The sequence below is a fragment of the Oxyura jamaicensis genome, chromosome 19 (assembly GCF_011077185.1).
Source record: "Oxyura jamaicensis isolate SHBP4307 breed ruddy duck chromosome 19, BPBGC_Ojam_1.0, whole genome shotgun sequence".
In the NCBI taxonomy this organism is placed as follows: Eukaryota; Metazoa; Chordata; class Aves; order Anseriformes; family Anatidae; genus Oxyura; species Oxyura jamaicensis.
The window spans coordinates 7,511,294-7,533,640 of NC_048911.1; the positions used below are offsets into that span (position 1 = coordinate 7,511,294).

The 22,347-nt window shown below is 46.0% G+C and overlaps 2 protein-coding genes across 9 annotated transcripts in view; one reads left to right on the plus strand and one right to left on the minus strand.

The window, feature by feature from the left end:
• Positions 1–22,342, plus strand: part of PIGL (phosphatidylinositol glycan anchor biosynthesis class L) — a 71,776-nt gene extending 49,434 nt beyond the window's left edge. Inside the window, exons 5-10 of one of the 8 annotated variants that reach the window (XM_035342973.1) lie at positions 4,029–4,060; positions 8,848–8,981; positions 9,802–10,695; positions 12,631–14,346; positions 17,457–17,625; positions 18,630–20,367. In XM_035342973.1, the coding sequence (XP_035198864.1) occupies positions 4,029–4,060; positions 8,848–8,981; positions 9,802–9,900 (265 nt within the window). In that variant the 3' untranslated portion in view covers positions 9,901–10,695; positions 12,631–14,346; positions 17,457–17,625; positions 18,630–20,367. Of the gene's footprint in view, positions 1–4,028; positions 4,061–8,847; positions 8,982–9,801; positions 10,696–12,630; positions 16,822–17,456; positions 17,626–18,626; positions 21,625–22,267 lie in introns of those variants that run through there. The other 7 variants (XM_035342974.1, XM_035342972.1, XM_035342976.1 and 4 more) reach the window with 7 other exon arrangements.
• On the minus strand, positions 11,365–14,749 carry CENPV (centromere protein V). Its single transcript, XM_035342980.1, has 5 exons — positions 14,488–14,749; positions 13,526–13,624; positions 12,625–12,694; positions 12,085–12,199; positions 11,365–11,729 (listed from the first exon to the last, which is right to left on the minus strand). Exons 1-5 carry the CDS (start codon positions 14,736–14,738, stop codon positions 11,605–11,607), a joined length of 660 nt encoding a protein of 219 aa, XP_035198871.1. The 5' UTR covers positions 14,739–14,749; the 3' UTR covers positions 11,365–11,604.
• Positions 22,343–22,347: the final 5 nt, after the last annotated feature.

Here is a 22,347-nt window from a genome sequence, read left to right on the forward strand (position 1 = left end):
GGAAAAGGATTTCCCATGTCCCTGATGTGTGTGTTCGGGATTGCTTAGGCCCTGCCAGAGTTTTAGGGTCCCTGCAAGATAAAGAGCAGTGCTGAAGAAATAACAGCTTCCAGTATCATATGTTTCTGCTTGTCCTTCAATAGTCCAGCTCACTTCTCGTGTTTGTTTTAATGGTCTTAATTGTCTTAAATAATGGGGGAATTTATGAATGGTGGCTGGGATTGCACCCACACTGTGCTCATGAGGTCAGGGCAGAAATGTCCTCTTTTTACCATCTGATTCTCTGCCCTTGCATGACTGCCCCATGCCTGGCATACATTCTGTTGGTATCTAGCTGGGTATTTCCTCCTAGATTTTATCTCATTCCTTTGTCCCTGCTCCCTCCTTCCTTCATTTGACTAAGCTCATTCACCCCAGTGCCCTTCAATGATCTTGTTGAGAGCCATTAGGGTAAAGTTGAGCGCAGGGCATCCTATTGTTGGTAGTCAGCAGGGATTCCCCCCCCAAGAAGTATTATTTTTCCAAAGAAACAGCCTCAAGGAATGCCCTTCCCAGCATCACTAGGCTGCTAGCAGCATGACTGGAGCAGTGACACTGCACATTCTTCTCCCAGACTGTGCAGGGACCAAAGCACAGAGCCGAAGAGAAGCTCTGTCAACTGGGAAATCTCTGAATCGCCACCTTTTTTTTTCTGACTGGCAGAACCATCTTTTGCCGCTGCAGCACACATGAGGAGTGCCTGAACAGTGTTTAAAAAGCTGCATGTTGTTACTCGGTGTATTTCAGGGTGCACGGAAAGGCAGCCAGAAAGTCCGGTTAGGGCGGGGGGAGGCGTTCCAGATAGTAAACACTCAACATCTGGCAAGTATATCCCTCTCATGTCTCAGAGATTCCTAGGAGACTGACTGTTCTTCCTTTCACATCTGTTTCATCAGATTAATTGCGCTGATTAGAGGTTAGGATCCTAAACAGAGCCCCGAGATATCTTTGAGATTGCCCATTCTTTTGCCATGCTTTTGAAAACTGCATTTCCCCACTGCTCTACAGCATCCAGCACGGCACAGTGAAGGTTTTCGCCTTTGGCACGGGAGACTAATTGGAGAGTGAAGTCATTGATTTCAGTGAACAATTTCTCCCTGAGGAGAACATCACCAAAACTGCAGTCCACCCACCAGGGCGTCAGTCCTGCTTCTACCCCAGAGGAGTTCTGTGTTCCCCAGCACCAAGGTCTCAGCTCCAGCTTGACTTGTTCCTTCTTGCCACCACGGGGAGGTACCAGTGGTCTGTACTTGGGAGCTAGCCCGCTCGCTTTGCTCACAGCCTTCCTTGAGGTTGATTGAATAAAGACAGGGGATCTGGGAGCTGACTCAGCTCTGCGGTTTGCAGGAGGGGGGTCGTTGGACCATTGCCGTTTGTCTGCTGGGCAGACGCAGGTAATAGCTACAGACAGCAATAGCTTTCAGATAGCTGCTGGTCGTGGAGGGGGCAGCTGGGGCTGAGTCCTTGCAGTGCAGAGTTGGCAGGTGCCATCACAGGTCTCCCTGCCTCTTAGACTTCATTGCAGAGGGTCTCAGTTCCCTTCAGACATGGGTCTGAAACCTCCTACAGGCGAGATGTGCTGTAGTTGGCTGGCCTCTAGCACTTGGTGGGTGGGTGGGAACAAGCCACCTTAGATCACTTTGTATTTAAAAAGAAAAACAATTTATAAAAGGTCTGTCTGGAAGAAAAATGGAAAAAGCTCCAGAAAAAAAGAGCCTGTTTGTGTTTGACTTGTCGAGATTTTATGCCAAACTCTTTCATTTCACCCAAACCACAGCAAGTCCAATCTATAAAACAACATTCCCAAAACGGCAACAACAGACAGCTGCAACCTCTCCCCTACTTGGAAGTGTCCCATGGAGACAGCTCCAGCAGGGTGGAGATGGGAGCAAGAGATTGATCTGGGAGAGGATTGGCTAGTTTAATGAATGTGTGCAGGAGGAAGAGTTTTTTGTTGTGCTCTCTCCCTCTCTCTCTCTCTGCAACCACAGTTCGTTGCCATCTCTAGCCTGAGAAATACAGATGAGCAAGGCTGCGATTCCTCTGCATCTGGGTGGAGCCCATTCCCAGACCTCTGCACGGAGCCTTGCCGAGTACTGAAGCATTTGGCTCAGGACTAAAAGGATAAGAAGAGAATCAGAGTTTCTCTGTGCCTATTCTTCCAGATCAGTGTCATGTCTGCCTGGCTGTAGCATTAAGGACCTTTCAGTAGCCAAATAGTTTGCGTCTCTCTGAACCTTTATAGAAACACAGGCTCCTTAATTTTCTGCTGGATACAAACTTTCCTTCTGCTGAAGATAACCTCTGCTCCTGCTGAATATGGACTGGATCTCTCTTTGTTTCTAGTGGCCAGGGATAGTTATTATTAATTCTCTCTTTGAGCAGCTCTTCACAACCTTTAATTTATTATCAGTCAGTGCTTTCAAGGTCCCTCTATAGAACAGGTACTAGGACTTGGGATAGTTAGCCAAATTTCACCTCTCACTGCTTTCTCTCTTCAAGGTTGTTTTAAAAAGTTCCCACCCTGCTAGCTTTACCAAGTGCTGAATCACCTCTTTGGGTGGCCACATCCTGGCTGGGGGGAAAGAAGCCTCGAGCAGAAGAGAAGAGCCGACATTAATGGAGATACTTAAACCTTTCCCCCCAGCCCTGAAAAAATGCTGGTAATGTCTGAACAGTAGGGCTTGAGTAGTGGGGTGAAGGTGGCCAAGTCAGTATTACAAGGCCACTGTTAAGTATAAAGTGGTATTGCTTGCAGATCTTTGGCTCTGGAGAAGAAGAGAGCATCATCAGGAGATCTATTTAAGGCATATGTCTTTTGATTGCTGTTTGAGTTCTGTCATGACCTGCATTTCTGGCTTGACTTTTGCTTTGAATTGCTTTGGGTATTCATTACTCAGTGCTTCCTATTTTGTCTACGCCTGTGTAGCTAATCCTTTTCCTTGAACTTAACCAATAGCCAGAGATAATCCTAGTTTGAAAGTGACTAGAGAAACATAACAGTTCACATATAATGTATGTTTTATCCTGGTTGATTTACACATGAACTGTCACATTGTCCTTCATTAAATACACCACTATAAGATGATAACAATCTTTTTAAATATTACACAGGGTTAAATAATTTTCCTTTTTTTTATTTCCTTTCTCTTTTTGGCAAATGTTCCATTGTTTGGATTTTTCTTACGGAAGAACGAGGCTGGGTGTGGGACAGCTCTGAGTGCCATCTACTGGAGGCCTGCTTCCTCCCATCCCTGTGATGGGCCAAATCTGGAGGCAGTGCAAGTGGTGATGTAAGCATAAGTGCTTTGAGGCCACAAACCACAGGCTAGAACAGGAAAATCATGAGAATTAAAAAGGAATTGAAGCCAACACCCTCAGACACCTTCAGCATATCAGGATCACTTGCTTACACTTCTTAATGGGAGTACCATTACTTTTCATGCGTCCTGTGCTTGTCCCCTCATTCTGTTTCTACAGAACAAATTTTTATACAGAAACTTCCCAGGAAAAAGTAATGAAAAGATCAAAGTCTTAGTGAGCAACCAGTCAGAGCTTCTTGGACGTTCCAGTGCCAGCATGGGTTAGACAAAAGGAAGCTGGTCCCCAAGCAGGAACTGTCAGCTATGTCCCTGGGCAGCAGGCAAGGACTTTAAAGAGCAAATGCTCTCAGAGGTGCCTTTGGCAGCCTCCTACAGTTTCCCTTAGTACAACATGAAGCATTTGAGATTGAATTGGATATATGGAAGTTATCTGTGCTGTGTCCCAGCAGCCAGCATGAGCAAAGTAATGGCAGAATTGTGGGGAATGAGGCTTACCACTACCTGACATACACATCCAGTTTCTGCTCCTGAACTTTCTTTTAAGATCAGCCATTGTAAATGTGCATATTAAGAGAAATGGATTAATTTAGCATACAGAGTTCATACCTGTAAAATCAGGATTTGAGTAACTTCATTGATTATCTACATTTCTCTCTTCATTCACAGGTACCTGCATTCAGAGCAGAAGTTACCTGAAGGTATGTCACACAAAACATCCATGACCCTGCAGGCATTAAGCAACCGTTTACATGCATGTTCTGTCCAGGGTTTCATATGCCTAACTTGGCTCTATTTGAAATGCAAATGAAACCCACAGCTGAACTCTTCCTTGCTCTTTTATATCCCTGCAGTTTTTCACCAGCTCAGGCTCCTCCACAGTCACTTTACTGTCTGGTTTGAGGAGCCGGTGTCTTTCCTGTCCTTTGGGGTTTTGTCAGTGGTGTGACTCAGTGTTTGCTCTATGCTTGTTGATGTCTTGCTTCAATATAAGTCCAAAATGAGTTTTAATTCCCTGCTAGTAGCATGTTACAGACCAAGATCTAGTGGAGAGAGCTGGAGCCAGTATGGCACAATGGCCTGTGACTGAATTCTCGCTCTGGTCTCTTCAGTTCCCCTGTCTATGAAGCATGGGTATTAATGCCAACTTCTTTCCCAGGAACTTGAATTTGTTCAGCTTTGGGACGCAGCAAAGAGCTGTGTATGTGCTGTGTGCAGTAAGGAGAAGGAACAAGGAACTGCAATGGTGGATGTCACTGCTGGATGTCAGCCCGTATCTAGACTGAACCAGCTTCATGCTCTGTTCGTGCTGGTCTGATAGATGTACTATGGTCCTGAATAGGCTGAATGGGCTGTGCATCAAATTGGTTCAGGTTTAAAACAGACCCACATATATATAGATAACATTTCAATTTCTCTAGCAGCATCATGAAACTCCTGAAGCTATATGAAAGCCTTGCTGCTCTGATTACATCACATCTGACATGACCTACAAACGCCAAAGGAACGGGGAGCTCCCATGCTGCTGCTTACGCTAAGCCTTTCCAAATATAGTTCCAGTCTCATTGAAATTCCTGGTATTTATAATTTGATCTGGCAGGCGTGCAGGGCTGTACATCAGAGGGGCTTAATGAAACAAGAGTGATGCTGGGATTGAGGCTGTCTGGGTAGAGCTGAAAGGCATGTTCAGGCCATGGAAATGTCCTGCTCTCTTGTTGGTAAGAGGGAAGTATTTGCAGGTGAACCTGTGTAAGCCCATGTGGTCAGGGAATCCAGAGAAAATCTCTCTGCAAATGCAAAAGCCAGCTAAGCCTTGCATTGCCTCACTGATATGCAAATGAGCACCCTAAATATCCTGCTTTGCTTTCTAATACCCTTAGCCAGCATAAAGACAACAGGCTTTTTATAATCTGTAATCAAGTTCTCCAGGCCAGGGGCAAGCACGTAGGCTTGTTTCAAGAAGACGAGACAGCTGCTGGATATGCATCCACTCCTACTGCTGGCCCTGTCTGGCTATAACCACTGCTCTTTCAAAAGAATCGGTGTGCTAACGTCTGTCAGGAGCAGGACAAGCCTTTAGCACACATAGATCTGTTAATAATCTTCTCATTCTAGGCATACTTGCTGCATAAGTGATTTGGAAGTAGAAAGCCAAGCCAAATAGGCTTCAGGCTTCATGCACTTCTATTCTAGGCCTAATCCACCAGCTATATTGATCTTGCCCTTTCTGCCAACCTAGAGAGGTTGTATTACACTCTTAATCCCATCCTGCCCAGGTCACAGGCACAACAGGCTCTGAAAAGCTTCACCTGCTGGTGTCACAGGAGTGGACTCATCAATGGCAGCACTTCTCTTACCCTGCTTGGCAGGGAGCAGCCTGTTTCTCTGAACCCTTTTCCATCTCTCGCTGGACTGTACATTCCTTCCCTGCTTCATTTCATCTCACGTTGTCAGGCAGAGCAGCCTTTGCTGTCAGCATGTGGAGATCCTTGTCATATCACTAGCACAGATGACTCTCACGGTGCCCATCATTTTGTGCAGCTTGAATGCCCATTGCTTTGCCTGGCTGGCTGATGGGGGCCCAGGAAGCCAGACTGATCAATTCCGAGTTCACTTGCAGGTGTTTTGGGCCCTTACTGCTGAGCTTTGGGGAACTGAAGGGGGCAGTTGCTGCATGAATTAGTATTTCTTGAGGAAAAAACGGGGAGGAAATAGCGAGCACAAGGCTGTTTAACAGAGCAGCACAGGCTTTAGAGATGGGTGGTGGATAACCCTGCACCAGGCCTTGCAAACAGGAATTCACAAGGCATTGCCAGGGTCCAGGAAAGGCAAGACCCATTGCACCACGTTTGCTCTATCTCTGTCCTCCCCGCTTAAAGACTGAAATGCAAGCAGGTCGGTGGCTGAGCGGTGGTGGCTGCTGGGCAGCCCGGAGGATCTCTGCAGTGAAGGGGAAGAGCAGTCCCTGCCACAGCCCTACTGGCGGCACGTCACCAGGTTCGGTTTCCCCTAGGTCTGTGTACAGCAGGCACACAACCTACAAGCCTTGCATATGTGAATATTGGCACATTAGGGTAAAAAGAGGACAAGTTTACTACTTGGAAACAAGAAGTATCTTTAGTGGGAGCGTAAGAACTGTCAGGGCACTTCTGTGTGCAGCAGCAGCACGGTTCTGACTGCAGAGCATCCTTCGCAGCAGCACACTGGACCCTCATGGCAATTCACGTGTCGAGGCGGAGGGTGACGGGCGGTCAGGAAGCGGCCCAGGCTGTGTGGGTCACACGCTGCCTGCGCTCCTGCACGTCCCAGGACTCGCTGCAGGGAGCTTGGCACCGCCACCAGCCCTTCCAGATGGCGTCGCACAGCTGCTGCTCTGCAGGGACGGAGATGATGACCTTGCAAGGGCCGGACGGCTGAGGCCACAGCAGGGAGCAGCGCTGACACAGATAAGGCAGGAGGGCAGAGGGGTGCCAAAAGCAAGCCCGGGCGGCCCGGTGCCTGCTCGCAGCTGCCGCACACCGCCATCTCCCGGCGGCCCGGGGCTGCAGCAGCTGCTGGGGGCTGCAGGAGGGTTTTCCTCCGTTTCATGGCACGGCACGGGCTAGTGTTGGTGTCTAGCCGTATGGAAGTGCCAGTGATGTCCTGGGACTCCTCTGACACTGCCCCTTAGTGCCCAGAGCTGGAGAAAAGCACCCTACTTTGAGTGCCTGCTCTGATGTATGCAGCCTGCCAGGGACTCATGGTCTGGGACCAGCCCAAAAAGAGGACTGGAAGGGGAGCGTGGTCCTGGAACCCTTCATGGTGCTGGGGAAAAAAAAGTCAACAGTTTTACTTTCGTGACTGAGAAAGGCTGTTTGAAAGTGGGGACAAATTGTGTATCATTCTGTTGAAGGAGAGAGAAGAAAGAAATGAAATGAAAGATTTGGAAACATGCTGGAGGGAGTCAGTCAGGGCTGCCCTGTCCTGCTATTGCAGGCTTTGGCTGGAATAAAAGCAAGGCTTGTCACTGCAGCAAAGTGAGTTAGTGTCACTGGGAAGAGGCAGGGGACGCAAATCACTCATGAGGGGATCTGTCGGGGATTGTCCTGTGTACGCTGTCTGCTCCTGGGTGCAGTGTGTCACCGGCCCCTGGCTGGGAGAGGAGCGATGCTGGTGGGGTATCTTTGACGACCATGCTCTACCATGGAGACCTTTGGTAGCTTCTTCCCTTGTGTCTCCAGGAAATTGATTCACCATAAGAGCAGTAAGTTTTGTTTTCCTATCTCATTCTTTGTAAAGGCTAAACTGCAGGATCTACCAAACATCCAGAGTAGGGAGGTTAGCAGCATGTTGACTGTTCAGACCCTCCTGGGTTAAGATTCTTGAGCAGAAGCAGATCTGCACAGATAGCTCCTAGCAAAGGCACCATCAGCTCTCTCACATAAACACCTTGCATAATTACTCTTCTAGAAGTTTTTTGCTTCTTTCCCTGTCCTGGAGAATCTTCTCCCTTAAGGTGACACAAGCTGTGCCTACATTTTAGAGCCGAGAGGGATTTGAGCACCACCAATGCATGTTGTGCTTGGGATGTAACAGCTTAAGCGGTATTGGATGTGAGCATAGGCTCCCAGTGAAATGGCCCATTAGGCAGCCTTTGTAGCAATTCAGCATTGGTCTTTGTCTCCTTTGTATAATTTCACTGTTCAAGGGCATGCTAAAGAAAGCCTCATTGCAAATCTAATTGTATATCTGACCACCTGTGTAGACTGTGACTTTGGTTTCTTCCGTCTTTAATGTCTGAAGTGTGGAGCATAATCACAGCAGCCTCCGGGCCCTAAGAAATCCCAAAGCAGCTCCTTCCCTCAAGAGCTGCAGGCTCCTAATGGTGCCATCAGTAGCTCTGGGCTCATTGGTGAAGACAATTTAGCCGTGGTTAAATAAATAAATAAATAAATAAATTATTTTATATACATTCCATTCATCTGCTTCAGCACAAACATCTGAACAATGTATCCTGGAATTCTGTTAAACTGTAACTGCCTGAGTTAATATTTGATACAGTAACTCCTGAATCTTGTAAATATTTTTTTTTTTTCTGTAGCTAAGAATTGGAGTAGAAAGAGGAAATGCCATTTTTGTCAATGAACCAGAGACAGTTATTTTAAATTTTCATTTAAGATACAGTACCAACATTCAGAAAGCCATCCTGTGCTTCTTTCTTTAAGCCTAAATATGTAGGAGTAATTTAAATTAAAAGCAAAGAACCACTCTGCTCTTCAGAGTTAGCTTTGACTTTTACAGACCACAAGTACAAATGGTCGTGGACACACACTCCACACAATCCTGGCAGAAGCAGGAGCAGAAGTTGCTCCCCTTTTATGCAGAAAGGATCCGAATTACCAGCAACACAGGAGCCTGCAAAGGCCTGCTGAGCCTGGAGAGATGAGCACCTTACGATGAGCACAACAATATCATTGTTTTGAAATATTTCTCCTCTTTCTCTGCCTAGGGTGCCGTGTGCTTGTACTCGAGTCAGTAAATCTGTTCCGGAAGTACCTCTCGGTCCTGGATGTCCCCCTGTCCTGCCTCCTGCCCAGCGATGCGCTCTTCATTCTCACGGAGGAGGAGACGGAGCAAGCCAGGGTGAGATGCTTGATACCTGCTTAGCCTGTTTGAATAGCTCATCATCGTTGTGAAGGCTTTAGTCAGAAGCGTTGTATTCACAGAGAACTTCACAAATAATTACATACATGGATTATAAATGTCACTAGTGAACAATCCCCAGTGATTTGTGAAACACAAAAAGACGAGACGGGTTGCTTCAAGTGCTGCGTAGACAGCAGGACAGGGCCGAGCAGATTTACAGCTCAGAGATCTTCAGTGCACTGAGTTTTACGCTGGGTCCGGGATGTAAGATGTTGCCTTGCCTGCTTTTTGAGGCTGCTAAAAGCCAGTGTTATGTATGGAAATTGCTCTGATAAGGGTGACGTTATTCCCTTGTGGTTTTTGTTTCTGAAATCTGAACTTTTTAAGCTGGCGCACTATAAATAGATTAAGTTTCAGCTGGCAGCTTATGATCGGAAGCAGCACGCTGTGTGTTCTCAGATGCACACCTATCACGTTTCTGCTTCCCCAGCATGTGAACACCCGGGCATGAGATACTGTGTAGGGAGGAAGAGTTATGTGACAAAACTGTCATAGCACCAATCTGCAGCTGATAACATCCTTTCTAGCAGGACCTCTCTGGACACTAGGCAGCACACCAGCTGCTTGGGCAGACAGGCCTCTCCCTGCCCTTTGGCCTCAGAGCAGGCAGCCTTCTGCCTCTCAGAACTTCTCCCCTGCTCACTGAAATCAGCTGTCCTGTAAATTGGTAGTGAACTTCACAGGAGGCTTTGAAAACTGCCCTCACACTAGGTCAGAAATGTTTTTGTAATGGTTTCTCAACTATTTGTCCTTCTAGAGAGCCATGCGGTGTCATCGCAGCCAGATGCTCTGGTTTCGCCGTGTCTATATGCTTTTCTCACGTTATATGGTGATCAATTCACTCCGTCTTCTGTAAAAGGGACGACGCTCACAACTTCAGGAGTGAAAGAATGAGCCAAAAAGGGCTGTGCCAGGACAACCTCTGGAGGAAACTCAACTGATAGCTACTCAAGAGGACAGGATTCTCTCTATGTAGCATTCTTTCAGATTACAAAAAACTGTTTGTATAAACTTTCTCCTGAATATCTTGTCACCTGATACATTGAGATGAAGAGGGTTTAACAGCTGCTCTATTTTCTCACTGCAGAAGCTTAAATAGGGTAAGAAATTTGAATTAACCTAGTTAAGATTCAAATGCAGGAGTATTCTGCATTGGAGAAGATATAGCACACACAGTTTTTCCCCAAGAAGATACAGCTGCAAAGATGGCTGGGAACTTTTCCTCTTGGTGCTTTTGTAAAATTCAAATACCAGGAGAGACTTTTCTATCATGCTGTCTCCACAGATAAAACCAGAACCACAAGACCTGTCTTACTCAGTCAGAACCTCAAAAAGCCAAAGCTTATGAATAAAGCATCAGAAATTACACAATTTTCTCTAATTGCACTCATAAAGCTGCTACCGCTTCTTTCAGACACATTGTGTTGCAGGCCCTCCCTTCCTAGTGTCCCTCATGAAACACGAGCATTTCTTCTTGCTTCAGAACATGGGGTTTGAGATCAGCTCAGAGAAGTCTCAACACGATGTAAGAATGAGTTTCAAGAGACTTTGTAGAGCATATGTGGAGATACAAAAATTGCAAGAGATGTTTCAGAAGCGGTTCCACCTACCTAAAAGACAACTGCAAGATCGTCTCCCTTCATGTTAAAAGGTAAGTGAAGGAGAAATCAGTTTTCAGTGATGTAATTCCTTAGATTATAGAGAGATTTTACTAGTGAATTGAGATTCTATGTATAGCAAAGTCAGCAATGCTTCACATTTCTGTAGGCCTTTGCACTCATTAATGTAGGCTCATATCTGCAGGAGGCATCTTCCCTGCATCTGCACTGCTAGTCATTGCATGGTCAAGATTATAGCCCAGATTGCAGATCCTGATCTGTTGCTGTGAGTGCATCCTCCTCCTCCTCCTGAAGACAACAGATGAGCTCCTGGTTGTACTAAAGCATGTGTGCATTGTTAGAAGAGCTTGACGTTGATGAATTATGTGCCCTGGCCCTGAGTCAGTGCCTAAGCATATCCCTACTCAGCCTTAAAACCATGAGCAAGTCCAGACTGAAGCAAAACAGTACTTAATCACATGACTAACTTCAGGGGTCCTTCTCTGGCACACAGCTAAGCACCTGTATAAATGCTTTACTGAACTTGAGCCTAGTAAGCTCTTTCAAATCCCTTTTAACTCTAAATCTTTGTAAATTCATTCAGGTCAATGGAGAAAAAATGGTGTGAGCTAGTACTATATCCTAAGCAAGAGATTATCTTACGTAGGACATTTTTATAAGCCAGACTTGAACAGGAAATGTGCATACAAACCAAGACTAGATTTTTTTAAAAACTTTGTTCTGTTTATTTTGATTTAAACTTTACCATAGCTAAAGGCAAACTACTGAAACACCACCCCTGGGGTAGTTTATGGAACAGGTAGTTTGAAAACTGTAAGTCACAAATGAATGGGACGGGCAACAGAAAGATTTACTTAAGAAACAAAAAACAGGTAACGTCACCACCCAGGAAAGCCACAGTTCCATGGCAGTGCTCCAAGTTCAGCTGCTGGAAGGGTATGTCAGGGTTTTGACATGTCTCTAATGGTCTTATGTTCCTTCACTGCCTTCTCCCATTCCTTGCCATTGATATCCTCCGTAACAATGCTGTGCACGGTGCCTTCATCCAGACAATGGGGAGCTATTCCTGAAGAAAGAGAGAATACAAAGAAACCTGCTTTTTGTAGCTAAAGAGCAGGAGATGCCCACGTCTTCACTGTGTGGATGGGGCATCTCAGGGACTGACAGTAAATGCTGTCGGTCTAGCTATTGCTGTAAGGCTGACAGAACTGTCATGGACAGAAATCATAGGTAAGACTTTCTTATGGAGCAGCTGCAGGTTCAGGCTGCAGTTCTAGATGTTTATCAATTTAGGGAAAAACTCTGAAGGCACATGCCTGCTCACTGCTGTCACGGTAGCAGCCAATGGAGTCTTCATCCAAGCTTTGCTTGGTGGTTAACTTTGGTTACTGCAGTTTGCCAGGTTTACTGTTTCTACCTACCATAACCATCAGGATTAGAGCGAGGAGTATAAAAACTCTGTACACCACAGGTCTTGCAGAATGTGTGCTGGGCACGATGTGTGTTGAAGGTGTACGTTGTCAAATTATCAGCACCCTAAGCAGAAATGAAAAGCAATATAGGTTTTCCACATAAATAGATTTATTAGTTACTTTCTATGGGTTTGTAGCTAAAAATGTAAAACTAAAAATACCACCTTCTTCTTGACTTGACTTGAGATACTGAATTTTGCATTCATGCTCCATTCCTGAACCCTGGTGCTTTGTGTATATACATGGCCATCCTGGTCAAGGCTCAGAACTCCAAGAGCTTTAATATCAGCTCAGTAAGTAAGATGCCCTAACACACTCACAGCAGACAGCATAAAATCCATATATTTTTCCCCAGTCAGCCACAGGCAAATTTATGACAAGAAAACTGGCTGCCACTTGCATCTTTGAGGATAATACTGGATTATATGGATTAGATAGTTTCTTTCTGCTAGTGTTCATGGCCCTGTTCTTACTGCAATCTTACTCTACCTTCAGCAACTTGAAACGCGAAGCTGGGACAATGAAGTGTCTGTTCTGTTTCTTTGTGCAAATGCTGCAGCTGTAAAAGAAAGAGAAAACCTTTCTAGAAGCAGCAGACAAGTTGTAGTGCAGCAATCAGATCTAGCTCAGACCTCTTGACAACTGAAATTCCACTGACAGCTAAAATGGCTCCTTGTTGGCATCAAAGATATAAGTGGCAAAAGTGGACTCATGGTATCAGTGTTTGGCTAAGCATGCCTGTGGAACAGACTAACCCTACGCAGGTACACCAAGAGGGTATTTACTCAGAGCAAACATTATATGCTATTTTTATTCGCATATGCAATTCTCAATAGACATATCAAGGACGAACTGTAGCCCTGAGAAATCCATTTAATCTTTTATACCAGAGTTTGCCAACTTTGCCAACATTAATTACCTTGCAAACATGGAAGTGAGATACAGAGCCTACTCATGAGCTAGAAGTAAACTAATTGCAGGCAAGGGAGGGAATCACTGCTGAAATCAGACACTGTTGTAGTTTGAGGCACATGTGGTCAGAAATGTAATGTTCACTTGAGAAGACCAAGTTAAAAAAAGCATTGATGTGTTTTGAGTACGCTGTACTTAGAGGAAACATAAAGCAGACGGCTGAGCACCTGTAGTCATCAGATCTTTCCCAGCACTTTCTGCATGAGCATGGATGTGAGACCTGAAGTCCAGCCCACAGATGCAGCATCTGAAATCGCCAGCACTGATCCTATATTGGATCAGGACATAATTAGGCTCTATGGAAACAGATCAGAGGATATTCTGCAGTTGTTTTACGTTGTTTTTGCTGTAAAGCATTGATTGGAAAAGCATATGAGCTTGTATTCATCTATGAGAACAGGGAACCAAAAAAACTCACTTGCAGTTAAAAACATGCAGATCTGCTGATGCCCAGACTTCAAAGCGGATGGCTCCGCAGTGACAGCCTCCGGTGTGTTTGACCAAACCTCTGTATTCACTGGAGAGAGAAGCAACAGAGAGGTTATGTAAGCATGCAATTTTTAATGGCCCACTAAATTATTCAATTCTGCTTTGAGCACTTGCAGAAAACTGAAAATGTATCCACTCAAATGCATTTAAATAAAAAGCTCCAGGGTGAGGTACAGAATGGTTTTTGTCCTCTGCAGCAATTGCATTTCTGGTTTAATTAAAATGGCAAAAAGAAAAGGAAAGAAGAGCTTCAGTTCAAGTGGAGTACACTGCGTGCAATACAGAACGTGTGCTCCCCTGCCACAGTCCAGGTCAAAATGCTGACCTCAGCTGCAGCACAATCAGCAATGCATAGAAACGAGCGGTATTATCGCAAGACAGCCCTCTTGGAACTGGGAAATGAATTTTCCCCCAGTTTTTCCACAGCTGCTCCAGTACCACTCATACTCCTCCATTTAAAAGCTGGGATCAGCAGAGACCAGTCGGCTCCCATAGTGTTTCAAACACCCTTTTGTATTTTGATTGCAGAGGAACTTCATGGAATCGAGGAATCTCCAAGCTTGCGCTTCTCCCTCTCCCCTAGGGCGCCTCCATAGCAACTCGGCAGGACGAATGTGCCAGGTCAAACACCAACTACAGAGGAAAAACCCTCTTCCTTTCAAATTTTCCTGTCAAAGCCGGCCGCTGATGACAGCCTGGTGATGATGTGCTGTGCTCCGCGACGGCAGCGCACGGGTGGAGATCTGGGAGGTGAGCCTCGCAGGGCCCCAAGGGCATTTGTGAAAGGAGGGCCCCGAGGTTCTGCAGACTTCACAGGACACCCGCTTTTTGCTTGAGGGGTCTCCCCCTGCCCGGCAGCTCTCCGTGCCGCCCGGCCCCCTACTCACTCACAAGGCGTCCAGCAGCAGCCGCGCCGCCTCCTCACAGCTCAGCCGGTGCCGCTCAAGGAAGGCGGCCCACCGCCCGCTCTGCGCCCCCAGATCGAAGGCGGCGGGCCCGGGGGGCACCTCCTTCTCCCCGGGCCCTGTCCGGGAGCCGCCCGCCTTCTTCCCTCGCCCCCCGCGGCTCCCGGCCCCGGGGGAGGCGGCAGCAGCGCTGCCCCGCCGGGACCGCCGCGCCCGGCTCGCCTCGGCTCGCCCCATGCGGCCCGGCTGAGGCGCGGCCGCCAGGGGGCAGCCGAGGAAAGGCCCGGCTGAGGGGGGCGGACAGAAGTACCTCACGGCGCCATGGGTCCGAGCGCCGGGGTGCTCCCTCTTGCCCCGGTGAATATTGTGAGGTGAAGATTCACAGAGCGGCAGGGTGTCGAGCTCAGTGTGCCTGCTGGCTCGTAGAATACACTGTAATGGTAGGAATGCCAGTTATTCACAAGCGATAGTGTGAGGTTTTGCCTTTAATTATAAACATAATGTGCCTCACCTCATGGATTCAGGTGTTTCGCACATCTGAGGTGCTATTAAAACGATGTGGCTTCACACCTCTGCAATGCACCCATCGTCGTTTAAAAACAAGGCTGCTATTTAACAGTGCTCCAGTGTATCAGTGTGCACCTTTGGAAGCACATTGGGTCCCTGTCCTTCCTTGAGGTTGGAAATCACTACAGCAGCCTCGAAGAGAAATGGGTTTTAACCCGAGTCCCACTAGACAACTTTTCAGAAATTCTGTCGCCAGAGTCTTTAAGTTAAAAAGGAAAATGATCAAGATAGTACAGACTTTAAAAACAAAACAAAGAACACCCCACCAGCACCAAAAAACACTTCTGAAAGCACCTCTTTCATGGTAAATAACCTAGAAAATCTTATTGCACACCTGTAGGATAAAGCTGCTTCTCAGGTAAAATTGTTCAGTGCAGGGGAGAAGTATAAAACTTGCAGGCATTCAATTTGCATTTGGTAGGAAAAATAAAATCACTCTAAGGCTGAATGTCCAGTGCTGCAGGAGTGGAAGTTTATTTTGTCTGAGTTACAATCAATAACTTGTATTTTCAGCAGTTCTTTATGTCTTGCTCTTCTCAAGATGGGGAACAGGGAAAGATGTAAACAAGAGAGCTGCCAGTTTGGTCTGGGGCAGAAGGTCCCGTCTTGTCCACGAAGACAGCAAAGCAACTGGAAGATGATGAAGCAACCATCAGCACTCTCTGATCTGGAAAACAGCTTTAAAAACATGCGACTACAGTGTGTAGGCTGCCTCCTTAGATGGCACATACCTGGACTCGAATAACAATCCTGTGGCTCAGCATGTCCCTTCTCTGATGATAGGAAAGGGTACAGAGTTACAATTTCCTGTTATTCCCCATGTGAACCTCTGTACTCATTATTCATCCTAATGGAACCATTTTAAATACACTGTACGTGACGAGCTCTGGTCCATGCCAGCATGTTCATCTGTAGCTCCTGATCTGAGCCACTCCCAGACCTCCTTTAGTCACGCTAGATTTCATGTTAGTCACCTTATATTTTGGGAGGAAAAGTCACTGAGGTGAAACTGGAGATTGTGAGCTAAAACTGACTCTGTGTAGTTTGCACCATGGCTTCATCTGCCTGCAGTGCGGGGTACAGCCCGCAGCAGTTGCAGGTTTCAGTGTCCCGTGCTCTGTCCTCTGAAAACAGGGCCTGCACTGAGTATATTTTAGGAGCTGATCAAATGTCTGCAGGATGAGCAAATACTAAAATTTGTACACTCTGAAAAAGCAGTTCCTGTGTGAAAACCAGAGTGAGTGTGTAATGAGTCTGTGTAATATGGTGAAATATGTCACTCTCAGCTCACCTCCACATTTTAAATGTAGAAGGCATTTTGAGAAGCCAAATTCTGTTTCAAGAAAAAGAACTACAAGACAAAACTGGACAAGCAAAATGCAGGCTTGTTTCAGAAAGTTATAGACAAAATATTCTTTCTACTTCTTCATTTGTTTCATGTTTTATTACAAAGGACTCTTAAAGCTCAAAATTGGGTCTCAAATAAACAATACAAGAGCTTTTTAGTAGGTCTCTGGCTGATGATGAATTCCACTGGTATTCTGATTGCAAGTCCTAAATTATAGTTGTTGCATGTTGTATTGTTAGTATACATGGGTGTGTTGGGCAGTGCTCAGTGTTCAAAGAGTTAACAGCTTTCACTCGGATATTGATTACTTCCAAACCTGATGCAAGGCTTGCCAAACTTCAGTAGAAGTAAGTAGCTTGATGAAGAATGTTCTGTTCTTAAGCTTCTGAGACAAGGTGGAAAAAAGAAGAATTATTCAGAAGGAGAATGGGAAACACAACAGGAAGAAAAGTCCAGTAAATCACTTGTCTCCTTAGGTGTATTGTGATATTCAAAGTTCAACAGCTGACATGTTGCAGTGTTAAAGTACAAAGGTGCTTTTCTGTGCCATCCAGCTCTGCTTGTATAACAGTGACTCAGCTATGTAGACCTGGCTTGCAGCCTGCACTGAGATTCTGTCTGTAAGGGCATTTTGACAGAAACAGCAGCACTAAAAGCAGCTACATGTTTGTGGGTTTAAGAAAATTAGGAACTCTGGATGCTTTTCATCTAACAAGCAGGGAACTAGAAGTAGTTTAGAGCTAACACCGTATTTAAAAGAACTGAGCTAGTTAGTATCACGTAGTTTGTACAGTGGAGAAAAATAGCAATGCTTGGATTTTAGTCTGGATATTAAGAAAGGGGAAGCTTTCTGGCCATTCTCCTTACCGTCAAGGGATCCAAGCTGGATCTGAAGACAAAGGGGCTGATGGAGGAAGGCTGTTCAGAATGGCCTTGACAACACTTGGTTTTGTTCACTGTTAAAGAGGCTGAATTGAAACATTATTATTATTATTAACAGCATTGTAGAATTGTTCCTTCTATCTTTCTCTTTTTTCAAGATGCTTCTCTGCTATACTGCTGAAAATCCTCACCCCAGGTACCACATGCTCAATCAGCTCAGACACAGCAGAGAGAATGTGAACAAAGAGAGCTCCTTCAACTGCAGTGCAGTTTGGATCGGATCCAAGAGACTCGTAAGCAGGAGATAGACTGCAAAGATGCAGACACGTAATTTTTAGAATAGACCTAGTTATTGTTGCTTTCACTGGCGTAACGTGCAGGCACAAACCTGTGATTTTAGGCTCATGGTGTCTTTATAAAATGCCCTTCAAAAGTCTCCTTACATCAGAGGCATGTGAATTGCCACGTTTCTCTGGGTTATTTAGACCTACAGAGAAGGACGTGCCCAAACATGTGGCAGCACAGATCTGAAAACAAAGCTGTATCCATGTGTCTTGCCGTCAAACTATGCTTTAAACAAAGAAACAAATGAGCATTGCCCATTTCCCCGTTTTATTACAAATGTAGCTATTTGTTTTTCTTAAGTTTTCAGCCCCTGAAGTTGGTAGCTTGGTAAGGGCTTTGTTTATTATGGTATTTTTAGCATAAGGCTTAAACAAACAAAACTCAGAGAGTTGTCTTTTTTTGGTAATCTCAATATTAGAGCCCATCTTAACGTACTTTGAATTTGTGACTTGTTATTTTTGTAACCCTTGAGCTTGGCGGTACAAGGACAAGCAGTAACATGCCACAGCTCTATTTGCCTTAAGGCTGGAACTTCAGCAGACTGGGCCTTATTGCAGAGTTACAGGTTTAGGGAGAAAATATTTATCTCCATAAGCATAAATAGCTAAATATAATTATCCTGCGTCATACGCAGTGAAAGAGACCTGAGGTAGGTATGAGTAATATTATGAGGTAGAAAAATACATTGTTTTTTCCTGGTGGCAAATAGCCCTATTTTTATCTGAACAAAGGAAAAGTACTGAACTTGCTACTCCTACTCAAATCCTCTGATTTGCTGGCTGTCCCAGGTTAAACCCTTGTAGCTAAAGATAAACAGATTGCTTCATTTGACATTGCTCACATCGAAATGCTATGCTGTTGCTAGGGCATTAGTGTACATACAAACAGACCTAGTAGTGTACACAAAAACCAGACATTGTGTTCTAGAATGTACAAATTCATTGGAAACGTTTCTTTGACCCCAGGTTCTTCTCTTCTGAAAGCAGGTTATTTTATACTGCTGCCCAGTGACCTACTTTTGAAACCACTCAGCAAGAAGTATGTGTCCCCAAAGGCTGGCCCCATACCCTGGCAGAGGCTGGAACCACCTGTGCAGTCAGGCCAGTCACAAGATACGGATTTCTGCTTTTTCAGGTTTGCATTTATTTATATGCAGTCCGCAGTCAGCTGCTTGCTGCTTCTTACTCATCTAGAGCTACTGAAGGAAGGGCAGTATACATGCTAAATACTTGGGCTTTGAATAACCACAACAGTAACAGCACACCATTTAAGAACAAACATTTCTCCTCTGTGTCAAGCTTGGGTAGTAAAATATTTTCTGATAAAATTCTGAGGAAATGCTGAAATTCAGTAAAATTAAGTCATGAGAGTGTTACTACCAGCTTGGGAGATTGTTTTGTACACATAATGTGTGAAAACAAGGCAGAATCTGGCCTGCAATGTATAAAAACTGCATTATGACTTTAAAAAAAATGTACCTTTCAGCCTGATGATAAAATATTGTCAAGGTACAATAACGAATCTGTGCAGATAGGAATTGTGTAACTGTCAGTGTGCATGGATTTACCACAGAAAAAAAAAAAAAAACAATGATCAGGAAAAGAGATGTTTAAGATCTCTGTATTTTCCCAGAAACAAAAGAGGTGGGGTTTGTACAGGCATGTAGGTGTCTATCCCAGCTTAACAGAGGAGAATTAAACAAATCCAATCAGTGGAGGCTGAAAAATGCTAACGATGGCCTGCATAGAGAAGCTTACCAGCAGGCTATGGAGATTAGTTTAATTCTGCTAGGCCTTGGAGTTGTACAGACAAAGCCAAACTGTTTTGTTTATCTCTTTTGACAGAGGGCTACCTGAGGAAAATAACAAGGCTTTTTGCATGAAACTGACAAATACAATCCATGGTTGTTTCTAAGCAGAGCCTACATTTAATGGCAGCATTTTGCTGCCTGTGTTTGCCGTGGGTAATGTCATTTCCTTGAGGAATGACTTTCAGGAGCCATTATTAACAATGTATTTAAAGAACTGCCTGTGGTAGAACCATCTTGCTGGGATTTTATTCTTATCTGTTGATTTGAATATTTAACCAGAAAACAAACAACTGCTTTCACAAGCAGTTTAGTCATAGGCTTGAGCCACGCTTAGAAAAAAAAGAGGAGGGAAGGGCTCCAGTATTTTCTGGAAATACACAGTGAAATCCTTAATGCAAGCCTGATGTGCACAAACACAGTTCAAGGCTTTAAGATTAGCCTGTGGTTAATCTCCAGTTTAGCAGACGTGGCCTTTCACATTTGTAAATATTACTTCGAGTTCCTCTCAAGGCTCCAAGGTATTGTTTGGCTGCTTTGGATCAAACATCTTCCACCTTGGCACGATGCAAACAAAAAGAACCTATTGGAAACACTGAGCAAAACTGGCAGCGTAATGAAAACAAATGTAGTATTGCTCAAGTCTGCCATTTGCTCTTATTTTATGTAGTTAAAATATTCCAGAGGTTGGTTATTGCCACAGAACAGTCTCTGAATTTTCTAGTTACTGCTTTCCTCCCTTCCTGCCTCTACATTGTGAATAATTGTTGTTAGGAAGATTTATTTTCTTTTTACTGTAAAACAGGAAGTGCTAACAGACACAAGCCTTGCTAGAAGAAACCAAAGGGTTTTTTGTTTGTTTGTCTACTGGAAATACAGCACGTAGCTCTGTATTAAATCCTGCCTATTCACATGCATGCTCCTGCTTCCTGAGTGGAGGATTTACCAGCAAGTTCATCTGGGTTCACCGAAGGAGCTAGCAGCAAATGATCAACATGAAAACCTTTTTGTTTTTTGCATGCTCCAGTTATGATATGAGTTATGAGCCAGTCTGAAAGGTATAATGACCTTTAATTAACGTGAAGCACATCGCCACATCAGCTTGCAGGAGGAAGTTTATTCCATAACCTGTTCAAGGCTTCCTGTTCTGAAGGCAAGTAAACAGCCACTTCAGTTTGAAACGTCAGCACTTCATCAGAGGGCTTGCTTCGCAGCCTCGCATTAAAAAGCCATCAGCCGCCCGAAACTGGCTCAAAGGGCAGCTCAGGAAATGGCCTCATGACAGGGCGCACACTCAGCCCATAGCGTGTGACGCACTGGGAGAAACAAACGCTTGCCAAATTTCTAAGTGCCAGCATTTTCCAGCATTTCTAACACACTTCTGCTCTCCCTGGCTTTCCCTCAGCCCCACGCAACGTGACTTTGCCAGGCCCTGACAGAAATGCTACATGTCCCCCAGGGAAAGAGCCAGCAAGGTGCTGCAGGGACTCTGGAGGCCAACAGAAGGCTGATACCAGAGGTAACCCATCCTTCCCTGGGGTACCCTTCCCCCCTCTCCCTGCCAGGCCCTAGGCACTGCGGGGGAAGCGAGGCGGCCCCACAAAGGGACCCCGAGCCCACAAGCCCTTATGCGCATGCGCACTCTCCCACCCCACCCGAAATCTGCCCCTGCCACAGGGGCCGCCCTAGCAACAGGGCTGACCTCACCGCGCACCAATCAGAGCTCGGCAGCGCCCGAATCTTCCAGAGTTTTCCTTGCGAGCACCGCCTCCCTTCCATTTCGGTCAGCCAATCGGCTGCCGCCTTTCTTACTGCTGCACCAATCAATGCCGAGCTTCCAGGCGGTTGTAGTGGCCGTTTCACTGCACCTCCAGATCCATCCGCGATCCCCAAAATTTGGGGGTTCTTGAGGGGCTGGGGGTCTGACGCGAAGAGCCCGGGACCCCCCTCGCTCCTGGAAGGGGGACGGCCGAGGAACGGAGGCGGGTGCTTCGCTCAACAAGGGTCTTTTACTTGGGACTATTTTGAGAGGCGGATGGACACGTCAACGGTCGGGGGCGGGGCCTTCCTGACAGGAACTGCATAAATACGGGCGCGGCTGCGTCACCGCGCAGAGCACAGCTGGACGGAAAAAAGAATCAGATTGCGAGGGAGCGGAGCCCGGGGCCGGAGACGTGAGTCGGGCTGGGGGGGAAATCGGGGGATAAAAATCCTTGTGTTTGTGGGTAGGGAGGTAGAAAGCGGAGCCGGCGGGTTGTCGGGCGGTGATTCCCTATCTGTGGTTGGTGGCGGTGAGATATGGAGCGGCTCTAAACGCTTGAACGATGTTGCAAACGGGGGCGGGGGCCGGCCGCGTAACCTCCCGGTGAGGGAGAGGGAGCAGTTGAGGGAAAATGGCGGAGGCTGCCGTCTGCGCCGGAAGCAGGCGCTGAGTCACGGCCGGGGCGGGCGGCACCGCGGGTTGTTCGCCTGAAGCCCTGCGGCAGCTGCGCGGGGCGGTGCTGCGGCCCCTGCTGGGTGCCCCTGCCGCATTGCTGCGGCTGGGAGGGGAAGGGGCTGGCAGCTGGGGGCCATCCGCCCGGAGACAGCCTCAGGGGTCTGTCCTGAGGAGATAGACGGTTAGGAAAAATCGTTCCTTCAACAGCAACGGTTAGAGAACGCTTGTGGGGTTGTAGCATTCAAATGTCCTATAATAAGATAAAAAAAGTTCTAAATGCAATTTATTTAATGCAAAATAGCGAAAGCTGTTCTATTTAGAAATCATAGAGTTTTGAGAGTGTGATTTATTTAAGGCTGAAATTTCTGTATGTTTTGCAGTTCAACATGCAGATCTTTGTGAAAACCCTGACTGGCAAGACCATCACCCTTGAGGTCGAACCCAGCGATACCATTGAGAA